This window comes from Scyliorhinus canicula, chromosome 6 (genome assembly GCF_902713615.1).
Source record: "Scyliorhinus canicula chromosome 6, sScyCan1.1, whole genome shotgun sequence".
NCBI lineage: Eukaryota > Metazoa > Chordata > Chondrichthyes > Carcharhiniformes > Scyliorhinidae > Scyliorhinus > Scyliorhinus canicula.
Genome location: NC_052151.1, coordinates 91,862,714 through 91,876,641, shown reverse-complemented (window position 1 = coordinate 91,876,641; position 13,928 = coordinate 91,862,714). Strand labels below are relative to the sequence as shown.

The 13,928-nt window shown below is 50.6% G+C and overlaps 1 protein-coding gene across 1 annotated transcript in view; it reads right to left on the bottom strand.

Moving 5' to 3' along the window:
* The window catches only part of lama4 (laminin, alpha 4), a 214,094-nt gene that overhangs the window by 69,426 nt on the left and 130,740 nt on the right, over window positions 1-13,928 (bottom strand). Inside the window, exons 23-24 of the mRNA XM_038799653.1 lie at window positions 11,040-11,202; window positions 8,678-8,811 (exon numbers count right to left, since the gene is read on the bottom strand). Coding sequence (XP_038655581.1) covers window positions 8,678-8,811; window positions 11,040-11,202 — 297 coding nt within the window. The remainder of the gene's footprint in view (window positions 1-8,677; window positions 8,812-11,039; window positions 11,203-13,928) is intronic.

Here is a 13,928-nt window from a genome sequence, read left to right as displayed (position 1 = left end):
GTAGGCTTCAATGAAGTTACTGTGAAAAGCCCCTAGTCACCACATTCCAGCACCTGTTCGGGGAGGCTGGTGCGGGAATTGAACCGTGCTGCTGGCCTGCTTTGGTCTGCTTTAAAAGCCAGCTATTTTGCCCTGTGCTAAACCAGCCCCTTATGTGTGGCTGGTTTTCCCATGTGACAGTTGGCTCTCAATCATTCGAGGCCAGGTGGGCAACAGAGAAAATTAAATGCTCAAGGGACCTTGGAAGGGACCTTCCATTTCCACCCTCAAAAATGTGTGTCCCTGCCTCCACTCTGTCACCCTGTAAATAATGGGCCATTGTCTTCAACGTGTATCATTTAAAACTATTTGTTAGGTATCCTATTTCATTATTTGAAGGATACTGATGTTTAAATTATTTTAAATAATTATTTTATTATTTAAATAAATTATTTTAAATAATGGGCGACACGGTAGCTCAGTGGTTAGCACTGTTGCTTCACAGCTCCAGGGTCCCAGGTACATTTCCTGGCTTGGATCAATGTCTGCACGTTCTCCCCGTGCCTACGTGGGTTTCCTCCGGGTGCTTCGGTTTCCTCCCACAAGTCCTGAAAGATGTGAGGCGCGATTCTCCGCAAATCCGGCGTGCCGTGAAACTGGCCGTGTTTCATGCCAGCCTCAGAGCTCCGTCCCGGGACCCGATTCTCCCCCCGGGCGGCGCTAGTATCGGGGCCGGGGGAGTCACGGTGACGCGGAGTTAGCGAACGTCGCTAACTCCGCCCGCCAAGAGTCACGCCGGCTGACGCGCACGATGACGTCAGCCGCGCATGTCATCACGCGTGGGCCGTCATGCCCCTCAGCCGCCCCGCGGACTGATCCTGCGGGGCGGCGGAAGAACAAATAGTGCGGGGGTATTGGACCCGCTGCCCGCGATCGGTGCCCACCGATCGCAGGCCCATGCCACCCTTGGCACGGCCGTGCCAATCGGTGCCATGGTTGTCCAGGACGGGCACTTTGTGGCCGTTTTCACGAACGCTGAAAGCAGGTGTGATCGCGGCCGTGAAAACGGCCGTAAACTCCGCGGTATTCGGCCCATCGGTCTGCGGAGAGTCGCTGTTCGCCGTAAAAAACGGCGAGCAGCGATTCGTGTCGGGGGGCGGCCGGAGCGGGGGGGGGGAGAATAGCGGGAGGCCGTGAAAATTGTCGGGAAGGCCCTCCCGCTATTCTCCGACCCGTCGTGGGCAGCGGTGAATCACGCCCGTGCTGTTAGGTAATTTGGACATTCTGAATTCTCCCTCCGTGTACCCGAACAGACTTAGGAATGTGGTGACTCGGGGCTTTTCACAGTAACATCATAGCAGTGATAAATCAAGCCTACTTGTGACAATAAAGATTATTAATTATTGATAATTTTTGATTGGTTATTTTTAATACCTTTGACTGCCATGTAGTACTTCACTATGAGGGCTGAGCCAATCTCATTCTTTAGTCAAAATCCCAGGGATGAAATTTAACTTGGAGTGATTTATTCTTCAATTTATTTTTCTCTTTCTGTGGGAAAGTATCTTCCTCGAAGTCTGAGCCAACTGGGTATCAATTATGTGGAAGCTGTAGGATTGATTCCACGCTGTACATTCCATTGCTCAAAATGCTGTAACACTAGAATATTACATCATCACCCCATTTTCTATTGCAATTCATTGATAATTAATGCTTAATTATCCATTAGACTGAGTGTTTTCAGTCATATCCGTAACACAAAAACATTTTGCACCAGCTGGGTTTTCTTGCATGACTATCAAAGCCTAGATAATTCCTTTTCTGCAAGAGATTTTGGCCAGATGACGCAACATCCTTAAAGTGCACAGAAACGGCAGCTCGACAAATTGTAATTGCGTGGAATTGATTTGAAACTGACAAGACAGAATGGCTGGAAAGGGTCTTTTGCTACTTTAGCGGAGCCATGGATGCCAATAAAATGTGATGTTTAAGCTCTGACTGAATAATTAGTTCCTTAAGAATATTATTAACATAGCTGATGAATTTCCTGCTTGACAATGTGGGAATAATTTTCCAAGCAACTAAACTACTTAGTAATTGGGTCGGTACAGTGAGTACATACATTAACACATTAATATCTTGCAGTTTTGCTGGCCAATCTCCTCTACTGAAGGTTATTTTTCTTTTGTTTATTTGTTCATGGGATGTGGGTGTCACTGGCTAGGCCAGCAAATATTGCCCATCTTTAACTGCCCTTTTTTAGAGTGCATTTAAAAATCAACCACAATGTGGTTCTGGAATCACATAGTACAGTAGGCTGGACTAGGTAAGGACAGCAGATTTCCTTCCTTAAAATGATTACCCTGGGTCTCTGGAATATGAGTACATTGACAATACCACGATGTCACCACCTTCTTTACTTGATGTCTTACATAAGGACATAAGAAACAGGAGCAGGATACTTTTCGTCAGTATTCACTCAAGAAAAAGATAATATTGTGGAGGAGAATGCTGAGACCCAGGCTAATAGAATAGATGGCATTGAGGTGCGTAGGGAAGAAGTGTTGGCAATTCTGGACAAGGTGAAAATAGATAAGTCCCCGGGGCCGGATGGGATTTATCCTAGGATTCTCTGGGAAGCCAGGGAAGAGATTGCTGAGCCTTTGGCTTTGATTTTTAGGTCATCATTGGCTACAGGAATAGTGCCAGAGGACTGGAGGATAGCAAATGTGGTCCCTTTGTTCAAGAAGGGGAGTAGAGATAACCCCGGTAACTATAGGCCGGTGAGCCTAACGTCTGTGGTGGGTAAAGTCTTGGAGAGGATTATAAAAGATACGATTTATAATCATCTAGATAGGAATAATATGATTAGGGACAGTCAGCATGGTTTTGTGAAGGGTAGGTCATGCCTCACAAACCTTATCGAGTTCTTTGAGAAGGTGACTGAACAGGTAGACGAGGGTAGAGCAGTTGATGTGGTGTATATGGATTTCAGTAAAGCGTTTGATAAGGTTCCCCACGGTCGTCTATTGCAGAAAATACGGAGGCTGGGGATTGAGGGTGATTTAGAGATGTGGATCAGAAATTGGCTAGTTGAAAGAAGACAGAGAGTGGTAGTTGATGGGAAATGTTCAGAATGGAGTTCAGTTACGAGTGGCGTACCACAAGGATCTGTTCTGGGGCCGTTGCTGTTTGTCATTTTTATAAATGACCTAGAGGAGGGCGCAGAAGGATGGGTGAGTAAATTTGCAGACGACACTAAAGTCGGTGGAGTTGTAGACAGTGCGGAAGGATGTTGCAGGTTACAGAGGGACATAGATAGGCTGCAGAGCTGGGCTGAGAGGTGGCAAATGGAGTTTAATGTGGAGAAGTGTGAGGTGATTCACTTTGGAAAGAATAACAGAAATGCGGAATATTTGGCTAATGGTAAAATTCTTGGTAGTGTGGATGAGCAGAGGGATCTCGGTGTCCATGTACATAGATCCCTGAAAGTTGCCACCCAGGTTGATAGGGTTGTGAAGAAGGCCTATGGTGTGTTGGCCTTTATTGGTAGAGGGATTGAGTTCCGGAGCCATGAGGTCATGTTGCAGTTGTACAAAACTCTAGTACGGCCGCATTTGGAGTATTGCGTACAGTTCTGGTCGCCTCATTATAGGAAGGACGTGGAAGCTTTGGAACGGGTGCAGAGGAGATTTACCAGGATGTTGCCTGGTATGGAGGGAAAATCTTATGAGGAAAGGCTGATGGACTTGAGGTTGTTTTCGTTAGAGAGAAGAAGGTTAAGAGGTGACTTAATAGAGGCATACAAAATGATCAGAGGGTTAGATAGGGTGGACAGCGAGAGCCTTCTCCCGCGGATGGAGGTGGCTAACACGAGGGGACATAGCCTTAAATTGAGGGGTAATAGATATAGGACAGAGGTCAGAGGTGGGTTTTTTACGCAAAGAGTGGTGAGGCCGTGGAATGCCCTACCTGCAACAGTAGTGAACATGCCAACATTGAGGGCATTTAAAAATTTATTGGATAAGCATATGGATGATAAGGGCATAGTGTAGGTTAGATGGCCTTTAGATTTTTTCCATGTCGGTGCAACATCGAGGGCCGAAGGGCCTGTACTGCGCTGTATCGTTCTATGTTCTATGTTCTAGTAGGCCATTCAGCCCCTCGAGCCTGTTCCACCAGTCACTAAGATCATGGCTGATCTGAAATTCCTCCTTATCTCCATCTTAAATAGGAGAAATTTTATTTTGAAACTGTACCCCCTAGCTCTAGACTCTCCAACAAGGGGAAGCATCCTCTCAACATTTACCTTGTCAAGTTCCTCAAGAATTGTACCATCCAGTTGAACAAATCGATCCCCATCTGACCCGACTGTGGAGTATTCATAACCAAATCTGATAACTGTTCTTACCTGGACCTGCATTCTGTGCCACGAATTAATGACAAATGAGTTTCACGACTCACAGCCATAGCCTTTAGTAGGCTTTGGGGGTGGGGGTGGGGTGGGGAGGTGCACTAAGAGTTCTATTTCAACAAGGCACCTTCGAAAGGGGATCAGGAACCTGTGCGAGAAGGGTAAGCAAGCTCTTCGGTCAATCAGATTTTAAAAGCTTTACTGAAATGGGCAGGATAAAATTTTAAATTTTAGTCTATGGAGGTGGAACTGGGTTGGGAACCTGGGCCGGGATTCTCCCCTGCCCGGCGGGGCGTGTGGTTGAGGCGGGACGGAGTGGCGTGAATTCTCCGCACCTTTGGGGAGGCCCGACACCGGAGTGGTTCATGCCACTCCGTCCCGCCTGGACCCCTCGCCCCGCCAGAATTCTCCGCACCTTTAGGAGTTAGGCCCGCGCCGGAGTGGTTTCCGCTCCACCGGCTGGTGCGAACGGCCTATGGCGCCCCGCCAACTGGGGCCGAAAGGCCTTCGGCAGCCGGTGGAAGTCCGCGCATGCGCCGGAGCGTCAGTGGCTGCTGACGTCATACACGGCGCATGCGCAGGGGAGGGAGGTCTCTTCTGCCCCTGCCATGGTGAAGGTCATGGTGGGGGCGGAAGAAAAAGAGTGTCCCCACGGCACAGGCCCGCCCGCCGTGGGCCGGTGGGCCCGATCGCGGGCCAGGCCACCGTGGGGGCACCCCCCAGGGCCAGATCGCCCCCCCCCACCCCCCCCCCCCCCCCCGTGGACCCCGGTGCCCGCCCGCGCCGCCAATCCCGCCGGCACCAGAGGTGGTTTAAACAATGCTGGCCGGAAAGGCCCGTCAGCCGCGCGACTTCAGCCCATCGCGGGCCGGAGAATCGCCGCGGGGGGCCCGTCGACCAGCGTGGTGCAATTTCTGCCCCCACCGAAGCTCGGGGGGGGCGGAGAATTCGGGACACGGCGGGGCGGGATTGACACCGGCCCCGGGCGATTCTCCGACCCGGCTTGGGGGGGGGGGGGGGGGGGGGAGGGTCGGAGAATTCCGCCCCAGAATAGTGATGGAGCGGGTTTTTATGGGGCTCTTTAATTCAGCCATGACAGTAGCATCCTGCTTCTGTATTGTCTTAGCTGCCATTGAGGATGGGCAGGATCATGCAACACATGTGCCAGAGGAAGGATTGAGTAAGGATTGCTAATTAAATGGATATGGATTTTTAATTTTAAAAAATTTATTTACGGGATGTGGGCGTCGCTGGTTAGGCCAGCATTTATTGCCCATCCCTAGTTTCCCTGCAGAAAGTGGTGATGAGTTGCCTTCTTGAACAGCTGCTGTCCTTCAGCTATTCGGGAGGGAGTTCCAGGATTTTGCCCCAGCGACAGTGAAGGAGCGGTGATATATTTCCAAGTTAGGGTGGTGAGTGACTTGGAGGGGAGCTTCCAGGTGATGGGGTTCCCAGGTATCTGCTGCTCTTGTCCTTCTAGATGGTAGTGGTCGTGGGTTTGGAAGGTGCTGTCTAAGGAACCTCGGGGAGTTACTGCAGTGCATCTTGCAGATGGTACACACGGCTGCCACTGTTTGTCGATGGTGGAGTGTTTCAATGTTTGTGGAAGGGATAGCAATCAACTGGATTACTTTGTCCTGGTTGGTGTTGAGCTTCTTGAGTGTTGGAGCTGCACTCATCCAGGTAAGTGGAGAATATTCCATTACACTCCTGACTTGTGCCTTGTAGATGGACAGGCTTTGAGGCGGGGGCGGGGGGGGGGGGGGGGGGGGGGGGGAGGGCAGGATGTGAGTTTCTCACCGTAGGATTCCTAGCCTTTCACCTGCCCTGGTGGCCACAGCATTAATATGGCTAATCCCGTTCAGTTTATGATCAATGGTAACCCCCAGGATGTTGATTGTGGGAGATTCAGCAATGGTAATGTCATTGAATATTAAGGGGCAGTGGTTAGATCCTCTCTTGTAGAAGATGGTCATTGCCTGGCACTTGTGTGGCGCGGATGTAATTTGCCACTTGTCAGCCCAAGCTTGGATATTGTCCAGATCTTGCTGCATTTGGACATGGACTGCTTCATTATCTGAGGAGTCGCAAATGGTGCTGAACATTGTGCAGTCATCCGCTTCTGATCTTGTGATGGAAGAAAAGTAATTGATGAAGCAACTGAAGATGGTTGGGCCTCGGTCTTTACCCTGAGGAACTCCTGCAGAGATGTCCTGGAGTTGAGATGCTTGACCTCAAACCACCACGACCATTTTCCTTTGTGCCAGGTATGACTCCAACCAGCGGAAAGTTCTCCCCCTGATTCCCATTGACTCCAGTTTAGCTCAGGCTCCTTGATGCCATACTCAGTCAAATGCTGCCTTGATGTCAAGGGCAGTCACTCTCACCTCATCTCTGGCATTTAACTCTATAGTCCATGTTTGAATCAAGGCTGTAATGAGGTCAGGAGTTGAGTGACCCTGGCGGAACCCAAACTGAGCATCCGTGAGCAGTTTATTGCTGAGTAAGTGCCGTTTTATAGCACTGTTAATGACACCTTCCATCACTTTGCTGATGATGGAGAGTAGACTGATAGGGCGGTAATTGGTTGGTTTGGATTTGTCCTCTTTCTTGTGTACAGGACGTACCTGGCCAATCCTCCTCTTTGGCAGGTAGATGCCAGTGTTGTAGCTGTATTGAAACAGCTTGGCGAAGGGTGCGGCAAGTTCTGGAGCTCACATCTTCAGTACTATTGCCGGAATATTCTCCGGGCCCATAGCCTTTGTAGTATCCAGTGATCCAGTGCCTTCAGCCGTCTCTTGATATCACGTGGAGTGAATAGTATTAAGGCTGCAGCAATAAAAGGTCTGGAGAGGAGACCTGGGATGGCTGCTCCCCAAGTCTCTCACTCTTATCTGGAAGGATTTGAGAGGCTGTTTTGAGGGGAACTCCCAGAAGAACAACCTCTCCAACCAAGCATGCATGAGGGAGGTCGCGGAGGAAGTCAGCAGCCAAAGTGTGATCCTCCCAATCTCGAGACAGTGCAGCAAGAGGATGGGAAAGATCAGTGGCATAACACTTTCAGCTGCCAAATCACACACTCTGACTTGCACAGCATTTCCTGAACTGCATGACTCAGAACAACACACCTTGCAGCTCCACTCATTCCTTCCTCTCCAGCCACCTCCTCACATATCGATCTGAAGAGCACATTCACCTCATTACCCCCCTTGCAGACAGACAGCCACCCTCCAGAAATGTTGTTCTTCTCACCTTACCACACAAGCAATATCTAACTTGTAACTTTCAACCCTTTGTTTTCACTCCTTGTCAGAGAGGTGAGCACACAACCTATTGAAGAGACAGAGACCAGGTGCGGGCTGTAAGGAAGACGGTGATAGCACGGGGTGGGGATATTGGGAGTAGCCCGCGAGTGACAAGCACCTTAACAATGAAGGAAAGGGACTGAAACCAAATGCCAGAACCTTAATGCCACTTGAGCCAATATCAACTAATTGGGAACCGAATCTGGACCTCCTGGTCTGTGCAGCTAGACTATTCACCAATTTGACTATTAGTGGAGCAAACTATACCTTATTATAAGATAATGATTGATTAAATTGGACCTTGGTCTTATATACCAACCTCAACTTTAAAAATGCCAATCAATTAATAGCAGGGAGCAGGCTCACCCTACTTAAGACAAGCTCCCAAGATTGGAGGGCTTATGGAAGGGATTCCAGCACTGACACATTGGCAACCCCACTATCTGAGGTGAAAGATGCTGATTTGGATGGAGAGAGAGAGGGTGCCCCAATATAGATGAACCCTCCGAAGGCCAGCTTTTCTTTCAATTGACCACAGCTGCCTGGCGTGATTGTGGAGGAGCAAAACTTCCACGGCCAGCCTCTGCAGCTGTGGCCATGAGAGCTGCAGGCGGGACTAATCATTTTCTCTGCCTTTCCTGCTGCGACATTGCCTTGATGCATTGGAATGCAATAACCCAGGATGCATTGGAATGCACTAGCCTGATGTGCAAAGCCTGCATGCTGATTGTAAATCCCTTCTGCAAGGGAGAGGGGTCTTAATTGTCTACCTGCCCACAAGTAGCAAGTAGATATTCCAACCCTGACCCGGCCTCTTTAAAAATGATTTGTGTGTACTGGCCTGACGGTCAATCACACGAGGTTCTGGGTCTGGCAACCTCTGATCCTGACCCACAACAAACTGAAAATGTTGTTCCTGGTGTTACAAAATGAAAATAATATGTTTGCCAAAGTGTGACAGATGTAATGGTCTGTTTACCTTGTGCAGGGCCGGTCCACTGTTGTGTTCAGTTTGTGAGTCTGTTTGAAGTTGTAGAGGCTTATTATGTCATCATTCAGTGAGGCCAGTTCAATGCAGCCAACAAATCCAGGGAGGTTTAAACTGGCAGGGAGCTGTGACAAAGAAATCAGAAAAAAAACTCTCCAGATATCGCAATTCAAATATTCAAAAAACAGAAACCCGGTTAATATGCCTCAAGAAAGTGGAAGTTTGTTGAAACAACTCCGAGCACCATCAAAAATTATGCAGAATAAGCATTATAAACAAGATGAAAAAATATAAGCACTGCAGACACTGGAAATCTGAAATAAAATCAGAAAGTGCTTGAAAACCCAGAAGGTCTGGCACCATCTGTCGCTTGAGAAAGAGTTAATGCTTCGAGTATAATATGTCTCTTCTTTGGAACTGAAGGCAGGAAGAAATGTAATGGGTTTTATGCGATTGCAAAAGGGGGCAGGGTAAGGTGGAGCAAAAAGGGAACATCGGGGTAGGTTATAGGGCGGATGGGATTAAATTAATAAAATCACATGGAAGACAAGCCAAAGAGAATGGGAATGAGAGTAGTAAAGAAACAAAGCATTGGTCCAGCGTAGGTGTTAATAGCAGAATAAAGGTCAGTGTTGTCTGAAAGCAAATCATACAAACAATGGCACTTGAGGGGGAAAAAAGTACAAAATAGAGGACATGATTCATGGTCTAAAGTTGTTGAAATCAATGTTGAGTCCAGAAGGCTGTAAAGCCCCTAATTGAAAGATTAGGGGTGGCATGGTGGCATAGTGGTTAGCATTGCTGCTTCACGGTGCCAGAAACCCGGGTTCGATTCCACCTTGGGTGACTGTGTGGAGTTTGCATGTCTCCCCATGTCTGCATGGGTTTCCTCCGGGTGCTCCGGTTTCCTCCCACAGTCCAAAGATGTGCAGGTCAGGTGGATTGGGCATGCTAAATTGTCCCTTAATGCCCAGAAATATTTAGGTGGGGCTAATGGGTTATGGGGATAGGTGGGGGAGGGAGGGGGTGTGTGGGCCTAGGTAGGGTGCACTTTCAGAGGGTCGGTGCAGACTCGATGAGCTGAATGGCCTGCTTCAGCACTAAAGTGATTCAAATAGTCTAAGATGTCGAAGTGATGCTTCCAGATTGAATGGAGGTGTTGTTTAAAGTGGTCACCCAGTGTGCATTTGGCCTCCCCAGTATAAGGGAAGTCTGCTTCTAATAGGCTTCTACTGGCTTCTAATCAGACGATTTGAGCAGCAATAGTCTGCTGCTAAATGTACTTATTGCAGTGATAGTATTTAATCTGTTTTCAGTCAATCAATGAGTACTATGTTTGCAATAAGGCACTCCATCTCAGAAACTGAGAGTATAATTGCCCTGTAAGAGGAGAGAATAGAGGAGAAACAGTTCAGTGGTTGGAGGAAAAATAGGGGGCGGATTCTCTCAGCCCGGGGCCGGGCCGGCGAATCCCCGCGACCGGCGCGAATCGCGCCACGTCGCCCCGACACCGGCACGCGGTTTTTCGCAGAGCGAAGAACAGGCACCATTGGCGCCGGTGTGGTTGGCGTGGTGCCGGTCAAGGGCTGCTCTACACAGCCCCCCTGCCGATTCCCAGCCCTGGATGGGCCGAGCAGCCGTCATAATAAAGCCGAGTCCCGCCGGCACTGTCCACACCTGCTCTCAGCTGGTGGGAACTCGGCGTAGAAGGGTCGCGAGGGGGGGGGCTGTGGGGGAGGGGGGTCCAACCCCAGGGGGGGTCCAACCCCAGGGGGGGTCTCCAATGTGGCCTGGCCCACGATCGGGGCCCACCAATCAGCGGGCCAGCCTCTCTGGTTGGGGGCCTCCTTACTTCCGCTCCGGCCCCTGTAGCCATGCGCCATATTGCGTCGGGGCCAGCGCATTGAAGGGAGCCACTGAGCATGCGCGTGTTGGCACCGGTGCCACTTCGCATGCGCGGATCCCGCGGTGCCCAGTTCCTGACAGGATCAGCAGCTGGAGTGGCGTGAACTCCTCCGCTGCCGTGCTGGCCTCCTGTAGGGCCCAGAATTGCTGATCCTGAGGCCGTGTTGACGCCATCGAGAAACACAACGGCGTTTCCGATGGCATCAACACTTAGCCTCATGATCACAGAACCCCGCGCCGGAGGTCTACAATAATTATTTTTGAATTCTACCTGGTTATAATTTGACTGGAATAACAAACGGTGCCAAAGCAATTAAACTGCAGTTTTGGACACAATGGTTGGAAGTTCACATATAGGCCAAGCATGTGAAAGTTGTGAAATGCTAAAATCTTTAAAAGGAAAAAGTGCAGCAAAATGCACCATGAGAATTGGCTCAGCCGAGCATACCTGGAAATCTGCAGGTACTCCTCCAACATAGAAAACCATGTTATCAGCTTCCAAATCCAGCAGAGAATCATTGCCTTCAGCTGCTCCTTTCTGGATGAATTTTTGCTCCGCTGTGCTACCTGGGCTAGGTACAGTTAACTGTATTTTTCCATGCCTGCCAACTCTATCGGAAAGGAAACAAACAGCAAAAGCCATGTCAATATTCTTCCTCTTTGGTTTGGTCAATTCAGAAAGTTGAAAGTCTCGTCAATGAAGAATTAGCTATTGAAAGTTTCTGTCAACCACTGAACAGAGGTTCAAACAGATAAATTATCATTTTAAATGTAATATTTGGATTTTAGATTTTGTTTATTGTCACGCGTACCGAGGTACAGTGAAAAGTATTTTCCTGCGACAGCTTAACAGATAATTAAGTACATGAAAGGAAAAGAAAATACATAATAAGGAAACACAAAGTACAAAATGTAACTACATAACACCGGTATCGGGTGAAGCATACAGGTGTATAGTTAATGAGGTCTGTCCATAAGAGGGTCTTTTATGAGTCTGGTAACAGCAGCGAAGAAGCTGTTTTTGAGTCTGTTCGAGAGTGTTCTCAGACTTTTGTATCTCCTGCCCAATGGAAGAAGTTGGAAGAGTGAGTAAGCCGTGTGGGAGGTGTCTTTGATTATGCTGCCCAATTTCCCCAGGCAGCGGGAGGTGTAGATGGAATCAATGGACGGGAGGCAGGTTTGTGTGATGGACTGGTCTGTGTTCAAGACTCCCTGAAGTTTCTTGTGGTCTTGGGCCGAGCAGTTGTCATAGCAAGCTGTGATGCCGCCAGATAGGATACTTTCTATCGGGACAGCACGGTAGCACACGTAGCTAGCACTGTGACTTCACAGCGCCAGGGTCCCAGATTCGATTCCCTGCTGGGTCACTGTCTGTGCGGAGTCTGCACGTTCGCCCCGTGGCTGCGTGGGTTTCCTCCAGGTGCTCCGGTTTCCTCCCATAGTCCAAAGACGTGCATGTTAGGTGGACTGGCCATTCTAAATTGCCCTTAGTGTCCAAAAAGGTTAGGAGGGACTATTGGGTTACGGGGATAGGGTGGAAGTGAGGGCAAGTGAGGGCTTAAGTGGGTCGATGCAGACTCGATGGGCCGAATGGCCTCCTTCTGCACTGTATGTTCTATGTTCTATGGTGCATCTGTAAAAGTTGGTAAGAGTTAATGTGGACATGCTGAATTTCTTTAGTTTCCTGAGGAAGTATAGGCGCTGTTGTGCTTTCTTGGTGGTATCGTCGAAGTGGGTGGAACAGGACAGATTTTTGGAGATGTGTACCTCGAGGAATTTGAAACTTCTAACCATCTTCACCTCGGCCCCGTTGATGCTGACAGTACTTTGCTTCCTGAAGTCAATGACCAGCTCATTAGCTTTGCTGGCACTGAGGTCGCTGTACCACTCCACTAGGTTCTCTATCTCCTTCCTGTACTCTGACTCATCATTATTTGAGATCCGGCCCACTATGGTCATGTCATCAGCAAACTTGTAGATGGAGTTGGAATCAAATTTTACCAGGCAGCTGTGTGTGTACAGGGAGTATACTAGGGGGCTATGTACGCAGCCTTGCAGGGCTCCAGTATTGAGGACTATTGTGGAGGAGGTGTTGTTTATCCTTAGCGATTGTGGTCTGTGGGTCAGAAAGTCGAGAATCCAGTTGCAGAGTGAGGAGCCAAGTCCTTGGTTTCGGAGCTTTGATATGAGCTTGGTTGGGATTATGGTGTTGAAGGCAGAACTATAGTCAATAAATGGGAGTCCGATGCCGGAGTCCTTGGGCGGGATTCTCCGACCCCCCGCCTGGTCGGAGAAGCGCCGGAGGGCGGCGTGAATCCCGCCCACGCCGGCTGCTGAATTCTCCGGCACTGGAGAATTGGCGGGGGCGGGAATCACGCCACGCCGTTCGGCAGCTGCTCGCCCCCCCCCCCCCCCGCCGATTCTCTGGCCCGCGATGGGCCGAAGCCCTGCTCGTTCTATGCAGGTCCCACCGACGTAAATTGGACTAGGTCCATACTGGCTGGACCTGGCGGCACGGGCCAGTTCCGGGGTCCTGGGGGGGGGGGGGGGGGGGGTGCAGGGCGATCTAGCCGTGGGGGGTGCCCCCACGGTGGCCTGCCCCGCAATCGGGGCCCACCGATCCGCGGGCGGGCTTGTGCCGTGGGGGTACTCTATTCCTCTGCGCCGGCCGTGTAAGCCTCTGCGATGGCCGGCGCAAAGGTGAATTCCCCCTGCGTATGTGCGGGGATGACGTCAGCAGTCGCTGACACTCCCGCTCATGCGCGGACCTGCGCTGGCCAGCGGAGTCCCTTCGGCCCTGGCTGGCGCGGCGCCAAAGGCATTCCACGCCGGCTGGCGGGGCACAAACCATTCCGGCGCTGGCCTAGCCCCTGAAGGTGCGAAGGATTCCGCACCTTTGGGGCGGCCCGACGCCAGAGTGCTTCACACCACTCCGTCCCACCGGGACCCCCCGTATGGGAGAATCCCACCCATTCTTGTCGAGATGCTCTCGGGATGAGTGTCAGGCCCGGAACATCGGGCGGAGAATCTCCGGGGGTCGGCGAGAATCCCGCCCCCGCTGTCTCCCAAAGACTCTGGCACCAGAGATTCGGTGGGGGCGGGACTCGCACCGCGCCTGTCGGCGGGCCCCCCCCCCCCAGTGATTCTCCGGCCCGCGATGGGCCGAAGTCCCGCTGCTGTCATGCCGGTCCCGCCAGCGGGAATCAAAACACCTACCTTACCGGCGGGACCAGGCGACGGGAGCGGGCTCCAGGGTCTTGGGGGGGGCGCGGGGCGATCTGGCCGAACGGCGGGCGGGCCTGTACCGTGGGGGCACTCTTTTCCTTCCACGTTCGCC